General features: G+C 35.9%; 1 protein-coding gene across 1 annotated transcript in view; it reads left to right on the forward strand.

The window, feature by feature from the left end:
* Positions 1-26,371, forward strand: part of NELL2 (neural EGFL like 2) — a gene marked incomplete at its 3' end in the record, with an annotated part of 418,867 nt that overhangs the window by 113,023 nt on the left and 279,473 nt on the right. Inside the window, exons 6-9 of the mRNA XM_080706086.1 lie at positions 347-419; positions 595-677; positions 1,592-1,720; positions 3,677-3,779. Coding sequence (XP_080562212.1) covers positions 347-419; positions 595-677; positions 1,592-1,720; positions 3,677-3,779 — 388 coding nt within the window. The remainder of the gene's footprint in view (positions 1-346; positions 420-594; positions 678-1,591; positions 1,721-3,676; positions 3,780-26,371) is intronic.

Below are 26,371 nucleotides of genomic sequence, written 5' to 3' on the forward strand. Positions count from 1 at the left end.
ACAGTGATTTTCAGGTTAAATTTTAAAGGTCATTTTCAAGCCCTCCTTCTGTGGCTAACAAAAATAACTTCACCAAAAGTCATGACTATTGCCACTTAATTATATCTTGACATTTCAGAATTTTAAAAATATTATTAATAAGGAAGTATCTGGGTAATGAACTGGTTTTCCTGATGAATTTCTTTCTCTTGATATGAAGTGGAAGGAATATATTTTGGAAGACTTTTTACTTAGGGATTCCAGTGAATCTCTTCTTTAATGTTTTCTTCATGAACTTGACTTTTGAAACATGACTCAGGGAATGAAAGTAATACATCCTTTGCAATTTTTTTTTTTTTACACACAGGGTATAATGCAAGATGTGCAATTACTAGTCATGTCCCAGGGATTTATTGCTCAGTGCCCAGATCTTAATCGCAGTAAGTCTATTCATTCTTCCACTGTGTGATGTGATAAAAAGTGTGCTTCTTGCTTAATTTGGTCCAGAATATCAGCTTGAAATTGGAGTTCACATATAATTAATGTCAACATAGACTTAACTAGATTGAATCTCTTGTAAATACAACTTGACCAATGTCCTGTTTGTAATTCCAGCTTGTCCAACTTGTAATGACTTCCATGGACTTGTGCAGAAAATCATGGAGCTGCAGGATATTTTAGCCAAAACATCAGCCAAGGTAAAAGTGACTCAGAAATATATTGAGGGAGCTCAGAAAGCCTTGAGGTTCCTAATAGTTCCTTTTATAACCATATATTTTCTCCTTGGAGACACTTCTTATGCCATACTATTTGCCCAAACTGAATCTAAATCCTTGCTCAAGGAAAAGGCTTATAAATATTCAAATGCTAGCCATCTGTATAACAAATGATTCAGCAAATCAGGAATGAAGCAGATTACCTGGTTGATCCATTGTTTACACTATAAGACTTATTTAATTTTTATTATTATTTATTTCTATTTAGATTTTCAGTATAAGCAAGGAGGTAGAAAGATAGCATAAAGAATATAGACATGATACTTGTGTCATGGAAATGGTATTCTGAATGCTCTTTACCACTATGTTAAAGTTGTAGGTTTATCCACTAATGTCCTAAGCATATATCAGGTTTACTGGCAACTTTACCAGATTTTTAATTTAGCATAGTAATTATAAAGTACTTGAAGGTTGTGTTGTATGTAAAAATCTTGTTATTTGTATGATATAAATCCTAAATTTTATTCTTTCACATGAATGAACATATTAATGAGATGTAACATTTTTAAAAAATAGAAAATGCTTCTGTGCATTATGAATGATGCTATCTTGAATGAGCCTTCAGATTTGTGTTTTATAAATTATGCTTTTTCTTTTAAAGGCAGGGAATAAGTATTTTTACAAAAGGAAGAGAGGGAAAGGCCTTTTCTTTTTAATTAAAGGCTTAAATATATTTATAACAAGTGATTGATAGGCACAACCATCATTACTGTTGTACACCTAAAAAAAACCCATCTAATCTAGATGCCTACTAGATGTAGGCATCTAGATTAGATGTTTTGCATTTCTGTGTTGCTGGGATGTTGAACAATGTGAGCCCTTCCTTTGTCCCACAGCTGTCTCGAGCTGAACAGCGAATGAATAGACTGGATCAGTGCTATTGTGAGAGGACTTGTACCATGAAGGGAACCACCTACCGAGAATTTGAGTCCTGGACAGACGGCTGCAAGAACTGCACATGCCTGGTATGACTTCCATTTGTGGTCAGATGCAGTGAACTCAGATGTCTCCATTCTTTAAAAATTTATTAAAACAATGCAATCATGAAAATTTCAAGACCTATTTCCTTAAGACACAACACTGAAGTGCCAGAAAACCTGGTCATAGCAAAAGAGCCATGTGTTATGTTATTAAAAACACTTTCTATGCTGCAAAGGTGATTCTGGCTTAAGGATACCATTAAATTTTAAGTTTACTGATACACACAGGAAATTAGTAATTTAGGGTGGACAGGTAATTTCTAAAAGATTCTCTATTATAGTTCTTTACATTTCTAGGGATTTTCCCAAACCTTATGTTTGGGTTAATTTATTTTGATGAAACTAAATTATATATAGCATTAAATATTGTTTCTAGATTGAACAATGTAATCAAATAATTGAGTTTAAATAAATAAGATAATCTTTAATAATTTGCTAATATAGTAAAGTACAAATTATAGCATTCAAATAAATATTATCTAATTCCTTACTAATAAAGTAGAATATTTTAGTGCATTATTATTTCAAAACTATAAATTAAGTTTCAAAGAAAAGTTCAAAATGTGTTTTTTTTTTTGTACTGTAGATTAACCCCAAAGTTTCTACTTTTGTGATAAACTTTCAGGCCTTTTTATTTTTTATTTTGAAACTGGGTGCTTCTAAATTGGTGAGAGTCTTGCTAAATTACCGAGACTGGCTTCAAACCTGTAATCCTCATATTTTAGCCTCCAAAGTAGTAGGATTACAGGCTTCTAGCACCGTATTCAGTATAAGTTTGGTTTTGAATTTTTAAATATTATTGGAACTCATCTGTTAAAATACTGTTTTTCTAGCCATGCTTTGTGGTGCATACCTGTAATCCCAGTACTTGGGAGGCTGAGACAGAGGATCTCAGGTTCATGACCAATATCAGTAATTTAGTGGGATTTGCAGCAACATAGGGAGACCCTGTTTCCAAACAAAAAGTGAAAAGGACTGTGTGTATAGCATGGAGGTGGAACACTTCTGGGTTCAATCTCTAGTACCTCCGAAACAAAACACACACAAAAGAAAAAAAAAATGTTTCTTTGGAAAAAAGATATAGCTCTATATATGAATTAGCCCTTAAATAATTTTGCATAGTCATTCAGTTTGTTCAAAAGCAGAATGTTACCCATATAAAAAAGATCAAAAGAAGTCTAGAAATGGGGGGGGGAGGGGGGGAGAAGTGTTTTTTTTTTTTTTATTCAGGAAGGTAATATGTTTCTACCAAAATTGTACACCCCACAAATGTGATAAAGCCCTCCCAAGCTTGTTAAATGGAGACCCAAAATTGGATTGAGTAAATTAGAGGCTGTGAGGTAGTGAGGTCCATGGGATGAGGAGGCAGGCAGCACCACCAGCTGCCTAGGAGGGAGCTCAGCTGCCCCTCAGCAGGGAGTCCCTTGTGGTCCTGTCTGTGGTTTGGGCAGCTTGCTTTGTAGGGATACACTAAGTTTAAATAAATACGTATGGAAGACTCAGGGTCTGGACTCTGGGACGTGCAGAATGGTAGCAGCTATTCCAGAAGGTTTTTGTTGTTGTTGTTTGTTTGTTTTCATTTCCTGATGCTCACTGTGTCTGGGAGTAACTGGGTGCTCCAGACTTATCTCAGCCTGCTATTTCTCTGTTGCGTTCTTTCCTCTGCTGTGTCCTTATTTATTTCTCCACAAAAGGTGAGGACTCTAGTTCATTTAGGACCAGTTGCTAGTCAAAAGATGATACTCGATCATCAACTATGTAATAAATCAGTTTGTATTACAGTAGGCCTCGATATTATGGGTGCTACTATATTATAGCTAAAGAAAACAGTGGTATATATGACATTTTATGTGAAGACTTTGACGTTTTAGAACTGAATTAAAAGATCCTTGAAGACTAAGTTACCACTTGAAAATTCTTTAAATATTGTTTGCTCTTCAGAACGGAACCATCCAGTGTGAAACTCTGATCTGCCCCATTCCTGACTGTCCTGTCAAATCGGCCCTTGCATACGTCGATGGCAAGTGCTGTAAGGAATGCAAATGTGAGTCTAACTTTTATGATGAATATTTTCTTTGAAAGCAGCAATGCTTTGTATTAATAAATATTTAGCCCAGATGTTTAATATGGGTGTGCTAAATAGCTCTCAGAAATGATGGAAATACCAGGCTCAGTGGTACATGCATGTAATCCCAGTACTTGGAAGGCTGAGACAGGAGTATTGTAGGTTTGAGGACACCCTCAGCAAGTAGTGGAACTCTCATTAACCTAGCGGGACCTTGTTTTAAAATAAAATAGCACTGGGAGTGTAGCTTGGAAGTGGAATGCCCCTGGTTTTAATCCCCAGTATATAAAGGAAGAAAGAAAATAAAAAGAAAAAAATTGATGGGAATACATTTCAAATAATGCAATGTTCATATATGAGGATATTGTTACTAATCTCACTAGTAGGTATGGGGAGGGGTGGTAGTGAGGTAAGATCCAGAAGGAAATACACCAAGTGTGCATGCACATCTGTATCACTTTGATCTTTGCTATAATGTAAATTACAATGTACCAACACAAGTATATAAAAAATGATGGAAATAGGAAGAATGGTTTTTCTATCTGGCTCATTAGTTCTTTTCTGTTTTAAGCTACTATTTTTTTCTAGCAGGATAATTTTTTTTCTTGGAAGAATATTTTCTGTACAGTGATACTGTTATGAAAGATGTGTAAGAAATGGTGGCTTTTGTTGAGGTTTTACCTTACTTCTTTACTTTTACTTTCTCCTCCTGCCTACGGTATGGTGTGCATGCTACTGCTGGCGAGAGTGGCAAGTTACCAGAGAAAATCATTTGCTTTGTAGTCCATTGATTTAGTTCCCTCAGGAGCTCATTTATATTTAATTTTATTAGGTTTAACATTGAAGCCAGTCTATTTCATGCAAGTGTATTACCCTAGTCAAGTAGATTTGGGGAACCAAGAAAAATTGAATACAGTTGTTTTAACACATATCGCTGGAAAATTTCTTTGGTTAGAAGTAATCTGAAATTTTCCTTGTTATTGACATTTTTGGTTTTATTTGTAGGTGTTTGAAACTAGAGGGAAGGTAAACTACAGGGCTTTATATTCATAATACAACAGTAGCATACTCTTTGTGTATGGGCATTGGGGATTGAACCCAGAGGCATTCTACCTCTTAGCTAAACCCCCAGCCTGATTTTATTTCTTATTGGAAACAGTATCTCACTACGTTGTGGAAGACCTCTTTAAGTTGTCCAGGCTGGCTTCAAACCTACAATCTTCCTGTCTCAACCTCCCATGTACTGGGATTACAAGCATGTGCCACCAAGCCCTGTTCTGGGATCATATTTTTTTTTGTGTGTGTGTGTGTGTTGTGGTACTGGGGATGGAATTCAGGCGCTTTCTTTTTTTTTTTTTTTTTTTGGTGGTACTGGGGGTGGAACCCAGAGGCTTTCTACTTCCGGGCTATACTCCCAGACCCATTTTATATTTGGAAACAGGGTCTCACTAAGTTGCTGAGAGTGGTGAGGCTGGCTTCGAACCTGCGTGATCCTCCTGTCTCAGCCTCCCAAGCGTGGGGATTAGAAACCTGCGCCACCACGCCCGGCATCCTGGCGCGTTCTCCCTCTGGGCTATACTCTCAGCTCTATTTGATATTTTATTTGGAAACAGAGTCTCACTAAGTTGCTGACAGCCTCACTAAGTAGCCGAGGCTGGCTTTGAGCCTACGTTGCTGCAAATCCCATTAAATTACTGATGCTGGTTGTGAACCTGAGATATTCCCATCTCAGCCTCCCAAGTACTGGGATTATAAGTGTGCACCACCATGCCCTGAAGGGATCATATGTTTTACTTTTTTATCCTTCTTTTCTCCTGTAGTTAGTTCTATGTTATTACCAGTGAATAGGACAGATTTGCCTTAAATAATGTCAATTTTATTAGATACAGGCTGGTGGAAATAATGGAGCGTTGTGATGGCTGCATTAGTCATAGGTGGTGAATTTCAGTTCTGATTTTCCATTTGTCTCTGTTACCCAACAGTAAGCTGCCCATTAAATCATACTAATACTTGAAATCTTCCAACAAGCATACAGCTAGACTTAATGACATGGTAAAATATTGTGAGATTCATTAGAGGGTTTCTGGCAAACTTAGACATTACTGATGGAAAATTGAGGGCTGTGTGCATGTATGTCACTGTCAACACAATTTCCATTATGATGTGCAACCAGAATGTAGCAATAAAAGCCTATTAAAAATAAATAAAATAGTGATCGTTGGAATTAATCAGTGAGCATAATGGACATCATTGGAAAATAAAGCCAAAATAATTAATTTTCCTCTCTGATTTTATATGGCTAAAACTACTAAGGAAAAAGTGACTTTGTCTTTCTGACCATAGTCAATGATGTATCAGATAAGTGCCAGGGGTCTTAGAGGAGTTATGTCTATGTTTGTTCTTTTGCAAATTTGAACTTATAATTGTAAAGAGTTCAGTATTTCACTAAATCTAGTAAGAAAATTCCATAAACACTCATAGATTTTTCCCTCTAAGGAAAATAAAACATTTCATATGATATTCTTGGAGATTATTTGAGGAGTTTCCACAAGACACAAATTATAGAACAAGTCACTATTTAAAGTTTAGAAAATGTGTTTTGAGCCAGGTATGATGGTGTACACTTGTAAAACCAGTACTGGAGGGGGTAGCTGAGACAGGAAGATTGTAGGTTTGAAACCAGTTTAGCAATTTAGTGAGGTTCTCAGCAATTTAGTGAGACCTTGTTTCTAAATAAAAAATAAAATAAGGCTGTGAGTATAGCATGGAAATAGAATACCACTGGGTTCAATCCCTAGCTCCACAAAAGAAAAAAAATGCTCTAAAAAGTTGTGTATAAGGCAAATACCATTTAAAATTAAAAAATATTAATAATCCTCTGAGTTATTTAGAAAGTACAGACTTGCTTATATGGTTTCACAGTGGGAGAAACCAAAATAGTTATACATATCCGTTGTTACAGTTACAGATGAATGCTACTTTTTGGCAGAACTGTTCCCTGGGACCCTGTAGCCCCATGGAAACAATTCCCCTCAAACAAAAACTGTGGGTTCTTGTCCTGAGCTAAGGATAAATATGCAATAGCCCGGACTCTTGCTGAAGATTTAAAGGAGTTTATTAAAAAGATAGAAATACAGAAGACAGTTACTGCCCCATGTTATTCAGGAGTGGCATAGGGGGTTGTTTCAAATGGAATCATCGAAATACAAAACCTGGAACAACCTTTTTATAGACATGACATCCTCCATCTTGCTTTTTCCTACGTAACTCTGACATAGGTAAAATCCATCCCCTTAATTTTCCCGCCAAATTCTTAGTTTATGCCCAGGTTTCTCCTTTCCTGAAGGTTGATCCCCTCCTCCCATCCTACCTAGATTATCAATTATTATGTAAACCTGTCCTTAGAATGAGGAAGTCCTAGTTCCCATTCTCTTCCCACTTGTTAATTAACTTTAGCTAGGTTAAGTTACATTAGAATAGCTGCCTGCTTCTTGGCAGAAATCAAGTCCTTCCACAGATATGCCCCTCACTGAATTTTTGAAGTTTATTAACAATCAGAACTTTCTCAAATCTTCCTAGGTCATTCCTAATACTGGTACATCCGTGATGTCTTGCTTGTATATGGGTTGTGTGTCTATCTTACTATAAGATATGAGGAGAAAGTCTTATTTTCTTATCATAATTTCCATAGTAGTATTACTTTCTAACTTAAGAGATCTTCATTTTAGCAGAGTAGAAGTTAATTTCCAAGGGTTTCACTCTCTTACACACATAAACCCTCCTCTTATATGTTATACTTATCCTATCTTTGAAAATCTTCTGATTGGTTGTCTTTTTACCAACATAAGATTAATAAAATATATTTTTTCAGTGGGAACTGCTTGAAGATAGTAATCACTTATTGTTTCTAAGTCTCACGGCAGGTAAATGTAAAATGTAACCGTTTAATGTTATTTTGCCAAGAAGAAAGTGAAAAACCAGGTGTGTGTGGCTGTCACTTTGGTGTTCTTTACTTAGTGCTTTCAGCTTTGCTGAATCAGAGTTGTTTGCGTATTACAGAGCAGTCCTGCTTGGTAGCCCCCACTGTATCTTCACTCAGTAACTTCAGCTTCAGCCCTTTATCTGAATATAATAAGCACTGACGATTAGCAAAAATGTTGTTTTTCTGGGAAAGAAGTCAGAGTATACCTAAAGTGCCGGGAAGAAGAGCTTAACTTTTCTTGCCTTTGCCACTGAACTGCTGTGGATGGCACGTCACAGGCAGGATAAAATCCAAAGTCATGGAGGCAAAGGCCAATTGTTTTGGTAATGGTAATCACAACTATAGTGCAATCATATCACATCTGCAGGTTAGAAGGCACATACTTTGGCCCTCTTTTGATCTGTATAACAACTCTATAGGTAGGTGTTTCCTCCATCTTCCTGAATGGGGGATTGCATGACTTGTCCAGGAACAAGTAATTATTTAATGGTCCTCTGAAAGTGCTATGCTTTGCCAGCCTGCTTTTTTCTTTAAAACCATTGTTTACAATAATTCAAGGGATCTGTTTCTTTCAACTGGCAGGTAAGCTCACTGAATTGCTCTGAAGTTCTAGCCTTTTCTGGGAAGAATGTGAAGTACATAGAGTTTGCCTTTGTCACTCATCTTTTCCCCTTTCAGTCACCTGCTTCCAGTCCTTTAGCTCAGCCTCAGACTACCAACTAGCAAACAGTGAGATTCTGTGACACAAATTCAAGATAGTCCTAGAAAGTGTAAAAAAAAAAATATTTTGGGTGGCTTTAACTCTGAAACAGAACAAGGCCCAGATAACTACAGTCTATAAAATCTCAACCAGGCTTAAAAATAAGAATTGCATAAAATAATTGACCAAGTTCTAGATATAGAAAGTTACTGAAAGTCACAGAAATTAGAAAACTTCTAATTTATTAAAGTATTAAAATATTAAGTATTCAGTGCTTAATTTTTTTCCATGGATTGTAGATTCAGACTTGTACATAGTACTCTGCTTCACAGAAAAGGTGGTTCATGAATAATAAATCTGAAATAAATCTGACTGATACTAGAATGTCTTACAGAGGGTCTCTTTTTAAAAATGTAAAAAGACCTGGTCGTGAAGGCACATGCTTTTCTGTAATCCCAGTACTTGGGAGGCTGAGACAGGAGGATCAAAGGTTCAAAATCAGCCTCAGCAACTTGGCAAGACTTGCAGCAACTTAATGAGACTGTTTCAAAATAAAAGATAAAATAGGACTGGGTGTGTAACTTGGAGGTAGAACACTCCTGATTTCAATCCCCAGTAAAACACACACATACACACACACACACACACACACACACACACACACGAAATGTGACTGTATTTATAAATATTGGTTGGTGTTTTACTAATAGCAATAAAGTGGTGTTTTCTCAAAGAGGATAGATGTATATAAATATATTCAAATCATCATTCTTTTGATTGATAAAATCAGAATTTTAAAACATAATTTATACTATCTTTTAGTGTGCTCTGTGCTGATTAGAAGTCAGAGTATTTTAATTTAAAAGCCCTCTTGGGGTAGGGTTCATCCCAGGGATGCAAGGCTGGTTCAATATTAATCCATGTAATTCATCATATAAACAGAATCAAAGACAAAAACCACATGATCATCTCAATAGATGCTGAAAAAGCATTTGATAAAATTCAACATCCATTTATGATAAAAATACTGCAGAGAATTGGAATAGAAGGAACATATCTCAACATTATTAAGGCAATCTACAACAAGCCCACTGCCAGCATCATATTAAATGGGGAAAAACTTCAAGAATTCCCCCTAAAAACTGGAACGAGACAAGGATGTCCACTATCACCACTTCTCTTCAGTATAGTACTAGAGACTCTAGCCAGAGCAATAAGGCAAGAAAAGGAAATCAAAGGAGTACAAATAGGAAAAGAAGAACTTAAGCTTTCACTATTTGCTGATGACATGATACTATATTTAGAAAACCCAACAAACTCAACCAAAAGGCTTATAGAACTGATCAACAAATTCAGCAAAGTATCTGGATACAAAATCAATCTTAAAAAATCAGAAGCTTTCCTGTACACCAACCATAAATCCACTGAAAAAGAAATTCAGAAAACACTTCCACTCAGGATCTCCCACAAAAAAATAAAATACCTAGGAATAAATTTGACCAAGGAGGTAAAAGATCTCTACAAAGAAAATTATAAAACACTGAAAAAAGAAATCGAAGAAGATCTTAGAAGATGGAAAGATCTTCCATGTTCATGGATTGGCAGAATAAATATCATTAAAATGGCCATCCTCCCAAAAGTGATCTACAGATTTAATGCAATGCCCATTAAACTACCAAGATCATTCCTCACAGACATAGAAAAATCAGTCCTTAAATTTATCTGGAATAACAAAAAGCCCAGAATAGCCAAGGTAGTTCTCAGTAACAAAAACCACGCAGGAGGAATCACAATACCTGACTTTAAACTATACTACAAAGCCATTGTAATAAAAACAGCATGGTACTGGCAAAAGAACAGATATATAGACCAATGGAGCAGAATAGAAGACCCAGAAACAAGCCCACACACTCTCAGCCAATTGATTTTTGACAAAGGGGCCAAAAACATACACTGGAAAAAAGGTAGCCTCTTCAACAAATGGTGTTGGCAAAACTGGTTAACCATATGCAGAAAATTGGATGTTAATCCCACTTTTTCACCCTGTACAAAAGTCAACTCACGATGGATCAAAGACTTGGAAATTAAACCAGAGACTTTGAAGCTCCTTGAAGAGGGCATAGGTCCAACACTACAACACATAGGCACAGACAAACATTTCCTCAATAAGACCCCAAAGGCACAACAAATTAAAAGGAGAATCAATACATGCGATTGCATGAAACTGAAGAGCTTCTGTTCAGCAAAGGAAACTATCAAGAACCTCAATCGAGAGCCCACAGAATGGGAGAAGATTTTTGCCACCTACCCCTCCGATAGAGGACTAATATCTAGAATATACAGAGAACTCAAGAAACTCAACACTAAGAAAAGAAAGCATCCAATCAAAAAATGGGCAAATGAATTAAATAGACACTTCACAAAAGAAGAAATTCAAATGGCCAATAAATGCATGAAAAAATGCTCAACATCACTGGCAATCAGAGAGATGCAAATCAAAACTACCCTGAGATTTCACCTAACTCCAACTAGAATGGCAATCATTCAAAACACAAACAACAGCAGATGCTGGCGAGGATGTGGAGAAGTGGGAACTCTAAGACATTGTTGGTGGGATTGCAAATTAGTGCAACCACTTTGGAAACCAGTATGGAGAATCCTCAGAAGAATGGGAACACACCTACCATTTGACCCAGCAATACCACTGTTGGGTATCTACCCAAAAGAAAAGAAACCAAACTACCAAACTAATGCATGTGTATCTATGTTCATATCTGCACAATTCACCATAGCCAAACTATGGAACCAGCCAAGATGTCCATCAACAGATGAATGGATTACAAAACTGTGGGATATGTACACAATGGAATTTTACTCAGCCATCAAAAAAAACTCAATTACATCATTTCCAGGGAAATGGATGGAACTGGAGGACATTATGCTAAGTGAGATTAGTCAGTCACAAAAAATAAGAAATCAGATGCTTTCCCTAATATGTGAGAGTTAGGGAGAAAAGAGGAGCAAACAAGATAACCTAAAGGAAGAGAAAGGAGGGGGAAGAGAAAAATCTCTAAAGCACACAATGTAATTAAACATATCGAAGTCAATCACTAAGCCAAGCAAGGAAGGGAGGGACGGGGAGGGAATGGGGTGGTATTTGGGTAGGGGTTAAATCAGCGATGAGTACATGTTTATACACACAAGTTTTTACCCCAATAAGTTGTATGAATATAATACACCAATAAAAAAAAACCCTAAAAAAAAATAAAAGCCCTCTTGGTTAGGTAAAATAAATGGACCTACTATACTGTGTTTCCACATTGAGTCATTATGTTTATGGGTTACAAAGTAGATCTTCTGGTTTTGAATTCTGGCTCTATAACTTAGTAGCAGTGCATCTTTGGTTAAATCACCAACCTCTCATAGCCTCAGTTTCCTTCTCTGTACAGTAGGGATAAATAATTATTGTTACTACTTAGAGTTTGTATGAGGGATTTGATAACTAATAAATTAAAGTGCTTAGAAGAGTGTCAGCAATTATTCTTTTATTAAAATAACCATTCTTGTTTGTATTGATGAAATACAGAGCAGTGAAATGGTTCCATTGGATCACAGATCTTAGGTACACAGAACCTTAAGAGATCTTTGGAGCAGCTCTTTGCTTTGGAAGAGATAATGTTTTATTTTGCCCATTTTATATTCAGTTAAGCCAGGAAGGTCAAGGGACCTTACTATGATCAACAGCGAGTATGTAATGGAAGGTAATTTTTCTTTTCTCTCAAATTGTGTTCGGGTATGTAGTATTATGTTCCCCAAAGCCATTCTCTTCCTCAATATTATTGGGTATGTCTCGATCAGGGTTTATGCCAAGAACCAGTTTCTCATATAATGCATACTTTGTTTTGTGCCTGACCTTTTATTTACTCCAAATAATGCTTCTGGGGCTTATCCATATTTTTGATGCAGGTAAATATGTATATGTAGATCAATAATACTGATTATACCATTCTGATGTAAATGTAGACAATTACATTTATTGCTGTATATGATTTATTTAGGTTATGATTGCTTAATTCACTGTCTTGATAAAAGGCAATTTAATGGTTTCTAGATTTTTGCTATACAAATAGTAGAGACATTCTAGGAACATCCTTTACATCATTTTTGGTCTTATATAAGTGTGTATTTCTGATTAATATATACCTAACAATATAATTGTTTAGAGAGTAAAGCTGATTTTCTCTTTGGCAAAACCATATTGCCAAACAGCTTGCCATAGTGGTTTTTATTAATTTTTCATCTTACCAACAACAAATGAGCTTTCCAGTTGTTCCACACACGCACTCACACTTGGCAGTTTTGGTCTTTTTAATTGCAGCTATTTCAATAAAAGAATATAGGTACATTATAATGTATTATAGCTTAAATTTGTGTTTTCCCAGGTGGCTATTTAAGAGGAGCACCTTTTCATGTACAGTCATGCCTCATTTAATGACTGGGGCATGTTCTGAGAAATGCATAGTTAGATTATTTTCATCTTTGTGCATACGTCATAGAGCATACTTACACAGGCATAGATGGTGTAGCCTACTTCATGTCTAGGTCACATGGTATATAAATATACTACAACCTATTGCTCCTAGAGCCAAGGTGAATCAAACAAGGTGAGATTAAACTCAACACATGAGAAAATGATGCAGCCAAGACATGGGGTGATGCGTGAAGGTGCACTTATTGTCTGGTGGCGCTTTCCTGTAATCCAGTTTTTAGGAGGCTGAGACAGGAAAGATTGCAGGTTCCAGGAACTCAAAAAGAGGCTAATGCAAAGTAAATAAATAAAATAGGACTGCTGTGTATGTCAGAGGTAGAATACACCTGGGTTTAATCCCTGGTACTACAAAATAATAGCTAAGTTTTATTAAAGAGAGATTTCATCAAGCTAATCCTGTTGATTCCCTAAGGAGTATCATTAATTTTATGCTGGTGTGTGTGTGTGTATTATGGAGGATAATGAGGATAGAACTCAGAGGCTTTCTACCTCTGATCTTCATCCCAGCCCTATTTTATTTGTTTATTTTGAAACAGGGCCTCACAAAGTTGCTGGGACTGTCTTCCCTTCTCACCCTCCCAAGTACTGGATTTACAGGCACGCACCACCATACCTGGCTAATACTGACTTTTTTAAAAAATAAATTCTTCAAAAATCATTTGGAATACTGTAACCTTTTAAGTGTAAAAACTGATGAATGACAAGTCAGTGGGAAAATACTAACAAAATGTTATACACACGAATAATTATAATTCACATATAGTTTTCAAAATAATTACTGTGAGACACCACGTGATATATTTTAATGATATTCAGAAAAATATAAATCTACTGTTAGTTAGTTTATCACAGAGCTGGGATGCCAGGAAAGGTAATGCAGAATCACAGGGTGCCAATGGTATCATAAAGACTCTGTCATTCTTCCTAATCTTGGTGTAATATTTTAACCATTTTAATTAAAATAATACATGCCTACAATAAACATTTAAACCACAAAAACTTACAAAAATAAAACAATAAAACCCTTATCCTCCCTCCCTCCAACTTCTAGTTATGATACGTATTTCTAGATGACTTTTTAATGCAGCCACTCTCCGATGACTGATGAGGCTTTTTGTATTTTGTAAATGTTATCCTATATTTCTTGGCCTTTCAATATTATTAATAATATGCATTGGTGACATTTACATATCAATTAAATTGCTGACTATTATTCTACTGTATAGTTTATAGTAATTTTTTCTTCCCTCTCAAAGGATGTTTGGTGGCTTCCAATTTGTTGTTTGAATTTTCTTATGAGAAGTAAAACTGCAGAATGGCATCCATACATATTCTTGATGCACTTTTATATAGCTTATTTATTGTGTAAATTGTTAAGTGTGAAGTTCTTGGGTCAATGCCTATTGCACTGTAAGCACTGCCAGTTCTAAGTTATTCCACAAAAATAATGTCCAAAATATTTTCTCCCTTTAGAGAGGGAGCACTAGATGGCAGGAAAACCTGAGGAGACAATACTTTCCTGTTTCATGGGGTCTTTAGAAAGGGCAGCAGGGGAAATTCTTTTTCGTTCCAAGCAAACTTGAAAGATTAATGTCAATTTGTGGGTGATTCTTTAGTGAAAGATTGTCTATAGAAAGCTGAGCATTTGTTTTATCACAAACAATGTTGTCTGGTGAGCTCATGTAAAATTATTGTTCAAATTAATTGCTTTTCTACATTTATTGGTAAATTCTATAGATGGCATAAAAACATATTGAAGCCCTGTATCTTGAAATTAAAAGTTGTTTTCAAGAAGGCATAGTCTGGGATACTGCCCTGTGATTTTGAGGCATTATGCTGTGCCTCGTGTTTTATTTTAATAGAGAGCACTCAGCTTCTAGTTCTTCACTCTGAATTGTAATTTCTCTTCATTATTAAAATCCTTGAATGAATATATTTGGGGGATTTTATTATTTTTCATGCCCCATTACATTTTCTCAAAAGAATTTCTCTGCCCATATAATGACATTGCTTGAATGGTCTAAAACTCTTCAGAAGAAAGCTTTATGCAAATCTATCTGTAATAATAATTAAACTGACTGGCACATTCTAGGGGACTAAAAAATGGAACTCTTAAGGTGATTAGAAGGCTAGTCTTTCTTCTCAGTGGTGTAAGGCTTTCAAACAAGTGAGGGATTTCAGATTCTACCAAACCAAAGAGTGATAATCTAAGCATCATTCAGATGAGACTCAATTTAAGGCAGAAGAAAAACACTTAGGCAGAAAATGCAGTTTTTTATCTGCTGTGTTGTTAGGTAATTGTTTTAAAAATGAGCTTATTTTCTTCTCAAAAGAGATTGTACAAAATGGCATTTTTGGAATAAGAATAGAGAAAAATAAGATATATGCAATTTAAAGCATCTTAGAAGTTGATTTTGGCAATTATGTGTGAAGTAGTAACTTAGAAAGACCAATTGGATAATAAAGTTAAATGAACATCACAGTACTCACTGGAGAATAAAGTTCCAGCACCTTCATCCTCAAGAAAAAGGGCAAGATGATCACTGTAGCACTAGCCTCTCCACTGGATGACTTAAAAACTGTAGATGTCTTCTGATTTTCTGTACACATTAAAAGAGTATAAAATTGCTATAGATTAAGTGAGAAAAACATAATGACGAGTTCAACATAAAGAAAGGGCAGAAAAGAACTCTTTTTAAGTTTCAAGATGGTTGCAATAGATTTTTACAGTCTGGGCACATTTCTTTTTATGCAAAAGCTGGTCCCAAGCTCAAAAGTATTTAATAATAAAAATGTGTATGAGACAACACAAAATTGCTTTGATAAAATATAATGGTGGTAGTAAGAATGGAGCTGTATCCAGCTCAGGTGTATTAAGCTGGTAAAATATCTGTTCATCAGACTGGCTGGTTCAGTCTCATTCCAAGCCCATATTATGTATTCCACCCACATTATATATGTGTGTTTGTATTTTTACTGGTGCGTTGTAATCATACATCTTGGTGAAGTTCAGGGTGATAGAAGGATACATGCACGCAGCACTCATTGTGCTCTCTCCCAATTCCCACTCCACTCCCTCTTTCTTCCCACCTTTCCAGGCCTAGCATAATGATAGCTTTGGTGTTTGTGTATGTACATCATGTCCATGAAGTTTTTTCCTGTTCAAGTCTTCCTCCCCCCTCCCGGCTCCCTCAGTTAGGTCCCTTTCTTCACGCCACTAAAGTTTCTCCTCCTTTGTCTGGAATACTTCCTGTGTCCCAGTTTTCCCCTAGCTTCTGCATATAAGAGAAAACATCTGACCTTTTACTTATTATGATGGACTAATCTCACTTAGCATAATATTCTCCAGTTCCAGCCATTTCCTTCCAGATTTCATAATTTTGTTCTTCATATGGCTGAGTAAAATTCCATTTTGTGTATATCACATAATTTTGTAATCCATTCACCTGTTGATGGACACCTGGGCTGGCTCCATAGTTTGGCAATTATGAATCATATAGCTATAAACATATGCATGCATGCGTTACTATGGTAGTCTGGTTTCAATTTTTTTTTTTTTTTTTTTTTTGCGGGTCTGGGGATGGAACCCAGAGGCATTCGACCTCTGAGCTACAGCCTCTGCCCTATTTTTTATTCTTTATTTTGAAACCGGGTCTCACTGAGTTGCAGAGGGCCTCACTAAGTAGCTGAGGCTGTCCGCGAACTGCAATCCTCTAGCCGAATGCTGGGATTACAGGCATGAGCCACCAAGCCCGGCTTGGTTTCAGTTCTTTTGGCAGATACTCAGGAGTGGCATAGCTGGGTCTTATCGTAGGTTCATTCCCATTCTTCTGAAGACCCTCTGCACTCTATTCCATAGTGTATGCAGTAATTTGCAACCACACCAATAATGTAACAGAGTTTTTCCATATCCTCAGTACTAATTCTTGTTTTAATTTTTCGTGCCTCTAGGGTCTTATTGAGGACATTTTATACATACCTATGTGTTGGAGGTTTGGTCTTATGCCCTCTTCAAGTAACTGCAAAGTCTCTGGTCTAACTTTCTAGTCTTTAATCAGTCTTGAGTTAACTCGTGTGTAGGGTGAGAAAGTGAGATTTATTTTCATTATTCTGCATGTGGATAACCTGTTTTGCCAACACCATTTGTTGAAAGGCTACCTTTTATAGTGCATATTTTTGGCCCCTTTGTCAAATATCAAATGGCTGTAAGTGCATGGATTTGTTTTTGAATCTTCTATTCTGCTCCACTGGTTCATGTGTCTGCTTTTGTGCCAATACCATGCTGTTTTTATTACAGTGACTCTGTAGTATAGTTTGAAATCAGATATTGTGATGCTTCCTGCATAGTTCTTAATTTCTCTACTTCTGTCTGCTATGATCCAGTCCTTATTCAGGAGTGTGATATTCAGTCTCCATTTTTTCATGTAATTTCTATGGGTCTTCTTATTATTGATTTCTAGTATTATTCCTTCATGGTCTGAAAAGATGCAAGGAATTATGTCACATTTTTTTGGATTTGATAGTACTTGCTTTTGGCCTGGGATATGTTCTATTTTGGAGAAGCTTCTATGAGCAGCTGAAAAAAAATGTGCATTCAGTTATAGTTGAATGGAATATTCTCTAGATGTCTAGAAGGTCTGTTGGATTTAGGATGTTCTTTAGGTCTGAGGCTTCTTTGCTGATCTTTTGTTTGGAAAATTGTTCTAGTGATATGAGAGGAGTATTTAAATCTCCCAGTATTATTTTACTGGGGTCTATGTGAGATTTAATGCCACTAAGAGTTTTTTATAAAATGGTTTTTCCTGTTTGGACCATATATTATGTTGACTATCATTATATCCTCTTGTTGGATTGTTCCTTTTACCAATATAAAATGGCCTGCTTTTTCTCTTCTGATAAGTTTAGGCTTAAAGGCTATTTTGTCTGATATGAGATTTGCTACCTTTCTTGTCTTCAAGTTCTATTTCCATGGATTACCTTATTTCAGCCCTCCACATTTAGTTTATGAATATCTTTACCTATAAGGTACATTTTTTGCGAACAGTATGTGCATGTTATGTGCAGATTTTTCTTCTGAATGGCAGTAGTTCCTGTCTACCCCCATATTTACCCCAGCTGCCTGAATACTATCTCTATCAGGAATGTGGCTATATTTTGGAGAAAGGCATAGGACTACACTTGATTTTTAAAATTTGAAGCTCAGACTTAAAATTTTTAGTTCTTTTAAATACTTTAAATACATTATGGATATAAAATAATTCCAGAAATGTCTTCATAATGGCCCTTATATATATTCTCTCAAGTTATAAAGATATGTCTTATAAACACTGTGCATCAAACTCGGCAAAGTGAATTTTAAGTCAACATAGTGTAATAAATAATATACAGCTATTCTATTATGATTATAACTCTTGGCAAGTGACCTCAATAATCCATCGCACATATGTTGATAATTTTGCTGAGATCTGAATTTTCATAAGACATGCTGTAAGCTCTGTATGCAGTGAATCGCCTGGGGATCTTGTTAAAATGAAAATTTCATTCGGTGCTTCTGGTGTGTGGTCTGAGAGTTTGCATTTATAACTAGTTCCATAGTGATGTCAGTACTCCTAGTATATGGAGCACATGTTGATTAGCAAGGAATTAACTAGTGTGTGTGTTCTTCTTTATCTGGAATCTCAATATAATCTTCCTCCTTCCTCCTTTTTATTTTTCGTCAATGGAGACAGAACACATGGCCATTCTAATAAGCTCTATTTTTAAAAAATCATTTTTAAACAAAGTCTCACTAAGTTGCTAATGCTGGCTGTGAACTTACAGTTCTTTTATCTCAGCATCCCAAGCACTGGGATCACAGGCATGCACCACCACATCCAGCTCCTTGCTCCCCATTTTGGTCTCAAATATGTAATAAGGTTTCAAGGTATACACTTGAGGGTATATGTTTTTAGCTGACATTTTAAAAGTAGCTTTTGAATATGAGAATTTAAAATGAATAATCTCTCTGCTTCTCAAAATGATTTCTGATTTACAGATGACGAAACTGAAGCCTACTTTACTTACTGAAGATTATTTGAATGTATGTAGTGTTTCTCATATTCTGCCTCATATGATTGGTAACATGTTTGATTAGTAAAAATAGAAAATCAGTATGAGTGGAGAAGTCAAAAGAAGAGTTTGTAATGTTCTGGAGACAACAAGGATCATGTATTCAAAAAGTGATATGGTTTGAATATGATTTTCCCCTCTAACACTCAAGCTATAGTTTAATTCCCATTGTGAAATATAAAAGTGATTGAAACCCAATCTTAGAATTTTTAGAGGTGGGGATTTGGGAAATGATTGAGATTACATAAGATCCTCAAGGTGCAGTGCCTCTGATTGAATAGTGGTGCCTTATAAGACAAGAGAGTCCCAAAGAGATGTGTGTGTTCCCCATCTCTTGCCATATGGTGCTCTGTGCTACCTCAAGAGTGCCAGAAAAAAGGCTCTCTCCCGATGGGACATATACCTTGAAACTGCAGAACTGTGAACCACAGTAAATCTCTTTTCTTTACAGCATGCCCAGTCTGTTCTATTGTGTTATTATCCACCCCAAACAGGCTAGTACAGAAAATTGGTATCAAGGAGTATGGCTGTTGATAATAATCAATACTTGAAAATGCAGAGGCAGCTTGGAATAGGATATAAAAAGCCTAAAGTGATGTCAGGTGAGTGGTATGGGTGATTTTGATAAAAACTCAGAAGATGGCAGCTAGTCTCTGATAGAAATGAGAATACATAGGCATGCTCCTGTTTCTTGCTATGCGATGACCTGTGCCACCTTGAGGGCTCTCTCAGCAAGAAGGCCACAATCAGATGTGGTCCTTTAACTTTTGACCTCCAGAACTACAAACCAAAATAAACCTTTTTTTTAAATAAAAACTTATGTAATCTATGGTATTGTGTCATTAACAGCAGAAAACAGATTAATACAAAGCATATGCAGATACTTACAAAATATAATTTTATAATATTCATTTCTGTATGATGCATGAAAGGATAGGGAAATCAAATGCAAATCAGCCAGTATTCAATATTAAAATGAAGTATCTATACCTGTTATTAGAAGCACAACTTTTTTTTTGAAGTACTGGGCATTGAACCCAGGTTCATTCTACCTCCGAGCTACACCTCCAACTCTATTTTGTATTCTTTATTTTGAAACAGGGTCTCACTAAGTTGTGGAGGGCCTCAATAAGTAGCTGAGGCTAGTCGTGAACCTGAGATCCTCCTGTCTCAACCTCCCAACTGGGATTACAAGCATGTGCCACCATGCCTGGCTAGAACCACAACTTTTAATTAATTTGTAGTGCCTTCCATATAGAAGTGGAAACTGCCAATTCTGCTGGTTTAAAAAAAATATTTCAAAGGCAAATGTTTTCTGGTTATATTTTTGCTTTTGGCAAAGAAAGAATAGGGAAAATACACAGAATTAAAATTAAAAGTGTTGAAATAAAAAGTCCAGACCTAAATGGGTCATTCACTGGAATATTTGAGTCAGTGATCATGTAGAATACTTTTTTGTCTTCAGAATATTTTAAAGTCTTTTTCTGGGCATTTTTATTAGACAAAATCTCCTAAATATTTATAAAACAGTTCACATTTGTCTGCCTTTCCAGACCTCTGATGGCTTGCTGTTCTTGCTGAGAATATTTAATTTTAGAGTATGCTGGGTATTTCTGCAAAATGGATTGTCATGTCTTCTTGCTAGACTATTCTCATCCAGATTGTAACAATTAGTGCCTAACATTCATTGACTTTTTTTTGGATTTCTACCATAGACCTAATACTAAGATTAATAAAAGTAAACCAGTATGCAAAAACTTTAGGACAATGCATTTTATTCAAGTTTAAGTTTTCTTATCTCTTTACCAAAAATTCCCCTTTTTAAGCCATGATCCTAACTGATGATCCAAGTTACTTGGAGTCCTGAGGTCATTTCAGAAATAATTATTTAAATGTCTTATAGAATCTGCTCACATGTACCTTTATGATGCTACGAGATGATATTTTATTATGCCTGGAGGAAGAAACAAACAAAAAAACCCAAGAAAAACAAAATAAGTAGCACATTTTCACACTCTTTCATGGATATGCATCATGTTTTTAAACAAACAAACAAAAACAGAGTTTTTCTGATAACAGATTTGGACATTTCACAGCAAAGCAATATTAAGGATTTCCCATTTATATTTGTCCCTGCAGTCTCCCTTCTGCATTGCTCAGGCCCTGAATCTCAGAAAGTTTGTTTTTATTTGTTGAGGAAAGAAGGGAGAGGGTGGGTAGGTATAGAACAAGATAGATATTGTATTTGTTCATTGATTTATTTAATCTATTAATGTTCCTTTAGTGTATAGTTTCTAAATACTGAGGGACTTAGACCTGGGAAAGACAATCAGTAACTGTGAATTGGGACGTGAGAATTGCATGAACTATCTTGACTGAGTTTTCTGTATGCCAAGGATTTAATTGAGAGGCAGAGAGCTCAGAATCATCCTAGAAATAATGCTATGGTATGGTACAGGAGAAATTGAGTGTTTTACCATTGAGTTTCTTGTCTATAATTTCCATTCATTTGAAAATAGTTACTCTAGCACTTGGTATGAATTAGGATCTGTTGGACATCATGGATTCAGTAGTGAACAAAGTAAAATTTCCTTTTTGTTTTTATGGATTAATAATCAGGTCAGGACAAGAGATGTTAATTATACAGTGATCAGGTATGCAATGCAGTTGCAGTATTAAGATGTTGGTAATGTATCTGGAATAAGAAAATTTCAAGTAGCAGGGACATTTGGGAAGTATCTCTGAGAAATGATGTTGGAGTTGAGATTTGATGAACACATGGCATTAAACTAGTGAAAAGGGGAAGGAAGAAATGCAGGCCAAGAGAGACCATGTTGTGAAGGCTGGCTCAAAGTCATAGATGAGGTGTAGCTAGAGAGGAAGGCAGGGATCAGATTCAGGAGTTTTTGTTTTTTTTTTCTAACGATGTTGGCATGCACTTTTCTTTATTTTTGGTGCATTGTAATCATACATCTTAATAGGGTTCAAGATGGTGGAGGCATACATGAACTCATCATGCATTTAGCCCTTGCCCAATTCCTACCCCATTCCCAACCCCCTCCCTCCTTTTCATGGTTGGTTTAGTTTTAAGTGAGACTTGTCTTTTTTTGCAGTTATCCAGAAGGTAGAAGCCATGGAAAGTGCTTAGATTTTTGGATATTTTTTGGTGGTAGAAACAACTGGTTTTTCAGATAGTTAGGTATGGCTTTAAATAAAAGTCAGTGATGATTCCATGGTTTGGGGATCAAGGACGTAGAAGGAGAGAGTTTCTATCCCAGGAGCTGTAGATGGGGAAGGTTGCTCATTGAGCTGAATTTGGGAGTGTGGCAAAGGTCAAGAGTTGAATTTAGACATATTCTGTATGAGAGGTGTTATTGGCTGGCTCTAAATATGCCACAAGCTGTTGAAAGCCTGAATCTTGGGTTTTGGAGGCTGAGACAAAGGTCTATATTGGAGGTAAGAATCCGGACAGTTTAATTTCTTTTTTTTTTTTTTTTTCATTTGTGTGCTTGCAGTTTGTATTTGTTTCGTGGATTAATTTTTTATGCCTGTTGTCTGCTTAAAATTCAGTTCTTTGTATTTTTGCTTATTGATTTATAAGAGTTCTTTTTAAACATAAAATTTATATAATATTTGTGAAGAAAACATCTTTTTATAATGCTGCATCTTCTATTTACTGTTTTCAACAAAAAGATTAAAAAATTCAGGCAAATGAATTTTTCTGTCTTTTCCTAATAGTTCTATGTTCAGTGGTGTCATACTTAAAAAAGCAATTTTTGATCTTAGAACCTCTGAATGCCTTTCTTTTTCATTTTAAATTTGAACAGTCTGGGATTTTCCAGTATATATGTGTATGTTAGATAATATTTCTAGTTAATGTTTTTGTCAAACAAGTTAACCAACAATTCCAATATTATTTGTTAAATAATCTTTTAGTTCAATAATATTTTATTTTATTTTATTTTATTTTAGTGGTACTGGAGGTGGAATCCAGAGGCTTTCTACCTCCAGTCTGTACTCCCAGACCCATTTTATATTTTATTTGGAAACAGGGCCTCACTTAAGTTGCTGAGAGCCTCACTAAGTAGCTGAGGCTGGCTACGAACCTGCGTGATCCTCCTGTCTCAGCCTCCCAAGCGCAGGGATTACAAGCGTGCGCCACCACGCCCGGCTTTCAATAATTTTTTAATATTCCACTTTTATTTAATATTATTTATTTATATGCTTAATGCATTTTAATGTTTCTAAGATTTATATTCTCTAATAACCTATTTATCTCGTATGATACTGATTCTACAGGTGGAGGTTGCATTTAATGAGAGGAGAGATTATTGTTTTGGTTTAGATATGGTGTGTCCCTAAGGAAAAAAAATCACGTGTTGGCATAGCAGCAATGTTCAGAGGTGAAATAATTGAATCATGAGGGATAAGTCCATATGATATATTAACAATTTGAATGTCTTTACTGGACGATAATCATAGGCAGCTAGGGTTTGGCTGGGTCACTGTAGGAGTAGCCTTGGAGACTACATTTGTGCCTTGTCTGTCTGTCTGTCTGTCTGTCTGTCTGTTTGTCTCTCTGCTTCCTGGATGTTTTGAGCTTAACAACATTCCTTAGCTATGCCATGCTGTGGTAGTATTTCTTGGGGCTAGCCAAAAATGTAATAAACCTTTGAAACTATGAGCCTAATAAACCTCTCCTCCTCTAAGTTGTTCTTGTCAGGTATTTTGGTCACAGAGATGCAAAGCTGATTAATACAATTATAGAGGATGCAGACAGAAAATGGATAAGATGTAGGATTTGAAACTTTATTGGTTGGTTTTTGCCCTGTAGAAAATATCCTCATGATTAATGGTCTAAAATTTGCCTGGCAGATTGAATTTTTTATTTTATTTCCATTTTGCTTTTTTTTTTTTTTTTGGTGGTATTGGGAGTGGAACCCAGAGGCTTTCTCCTGTGGGCTATATTCCCAGACCTATTTTTATATTTCATTTGGAAACAGGGTCTCACTAAGTTGCTGACAGCCTCACTAAGTAGCTGAGGTTGGCTTCAAACCTGTGCGATCCACCTGCCTCAGCCTCCCAAGTGTGAGGATTAAAAGCGTGCACCACCATGCCCGGCTTTTATTTTCATTTTATTTTTTATTTATTTATTTTTAATTTTTTATTTCTTTTTAAAATGATTTTATTGATACATTGTCATACATTTTAAAGAGGCACAATATGGTAAAGGCATACATGCACACATCACTCATTTCACCTTTCCCCAATTCCCACCCCATTCCTTCCCCCTCCCTCCTGCTCATGTTAGGCTTAGTTATTGACTTTGGTATGTTTGTGAATGTACATCATGTATATTAGGGAGTTTCCCTCTTTCCCCTTCCACCCCCCCCTCATTAGGTCACCTTATATGCGTATCTATGATTTCTTCTTCTTTATCTAGAGTTTCTCCTGTGACCCATTTTCTCCGTAGCTTCCACATATTAAGGAGAGCATCTGATTTTTTTTTCACTTTTTGTGAACGACTAATATCACTTAGCATAATGTTTTTCAGTTCCATCCATTTTCCTGTAAATGACTTAATTTTGTTCTTCTTTATGGCTGAGTAAAATTTCATTGTATTCATCTCCCATAGTTTTGCAACCCATTCACTTGTTGATGAACATCTTGGCTGGTTCCACAGTTTGGCAATTGTGAATTGTGTGGCTATGAGCATAGATAAGTGTGCATTAGTTTGGTAGTTTGGTTTCCATTCTTTGGAAAAGTGGGGATTTTGCTTTGAGCCTGGGTCTGGTTTGTCTAATCTTTCATGCCCTTGCTTATGAAGCAAGGTGGTGGGTCAGGTTAGCTAGTTGGTTTGTGATGGCCTGGGTTTTTGAGACTGAGATGAATGAAATCTCTTTACATGCCTTTTTTCAACTAGGAGGTTAACTCAGACCTGTTCATTTGATGGTTGATGATTTCTAGGAAAGTCAAAGTTTGCAAAGCTCCTTGAGTCCTATGTTAGCAACTTAGGCATTGGTACTTATACCATATTTTATTGGCCAAATCTAGTAATAAGGGCATATAAAGCCAAATATAAAGGGACATAGAAATAGGGAGGGAGAAACTTAGCAATTTCTCTAGCCTTCTACAGCCTAGGAGGCCCATTCATAGATTAAAAAGTGTGACTGGTATGAAAATGAAGCAGGAGAGGTGTGTCTGGGAGTGGCTTTCTGTTGGGTAGTTATGGCCAGGAATGGCAAGATATGACTTATGGTGGACATTTTTTACTTCATGATCTTTATTTCTTCTTGCATTCTTTCAGCATGGTGCAGGTTTCCATATAGTATCAAGATCTTGGTGGAACTAGTGGCCAATTGCCATGTCTCAGGTCAGCCATGGTGTACTGGTTCTACTTTCTGAACAGTGTCTCAAAGAGAACTAGAATAGAAATGTTGTATGGTGCCTTTAAATAATACTGGCCCAGAAATGCAGAGGTCAGGAGTGGTTAACTCCTTAGATTCAATCTCAAGGTGGAAATAACAGTGGTTCTGAGTGAATGGCAGGTAAGGAGTGAGGCCTCTGAGGAAATTCTAACCCAGCTTTATATTGAAAACTAAATTGAGGTTATATTGGATGAATTGGGTTACTGTGTTTTACACAAGGCAGAGTCCATTTGTCACTTACTTCTGTGTCTCTATTTACTTGGCACAGCATCTAATGCATAGTAGATGTTCAGCAAATGCTTACTGCATCATTTGTTGAATAAGGTGTTCATATTTTGACCTATTTTTCAAGGATTTTTATTTACTGTGTATTGTCTGAATATACTGACAGTATGCTTAGATTACTGTTTGTACTCATATGTCTTCTGCAAAAAATAACTTATTGTACTTTTCTTCAATGTATATCTATACTTTAAAGAGGGGATTTAATAAAGCAGAGTAACTAAGGGTTATGCATGGCAGCATATAACAAAGTTAATAGTATTTTTAAAAGCATGCATCATGAAAACAATAAAACTGTCATTTCTAAACTATTTTATCAAGAATGTTGCAAGTTTTCACTCATGGCAACTTAAAGACAATTGCCTGATTTTGAATACTTTGAGGATAAAATAAAATCCCCAATGTTTCAGCTATCATAGATAACATACATTTAACTAGAATAGTCTCCTTAGATTGTGCTAAACATAATGAGTTTTAGTATATGAATTACTAAATTTGTGAAGATATATCCTATGTTCTAAA

This window comes from Muscardinus avellanarius (assembly GCF_963383645.1).
Source record: "Muscardinus avellanarius genome assembly, chromosome: 11".
Classification (NCBI taxonomy): Eukaryota; Metazoa; Chordata; class Mammalia; order Rodentia; family Gliridae; genus Muscardinus; species Muscardinus avellanarius.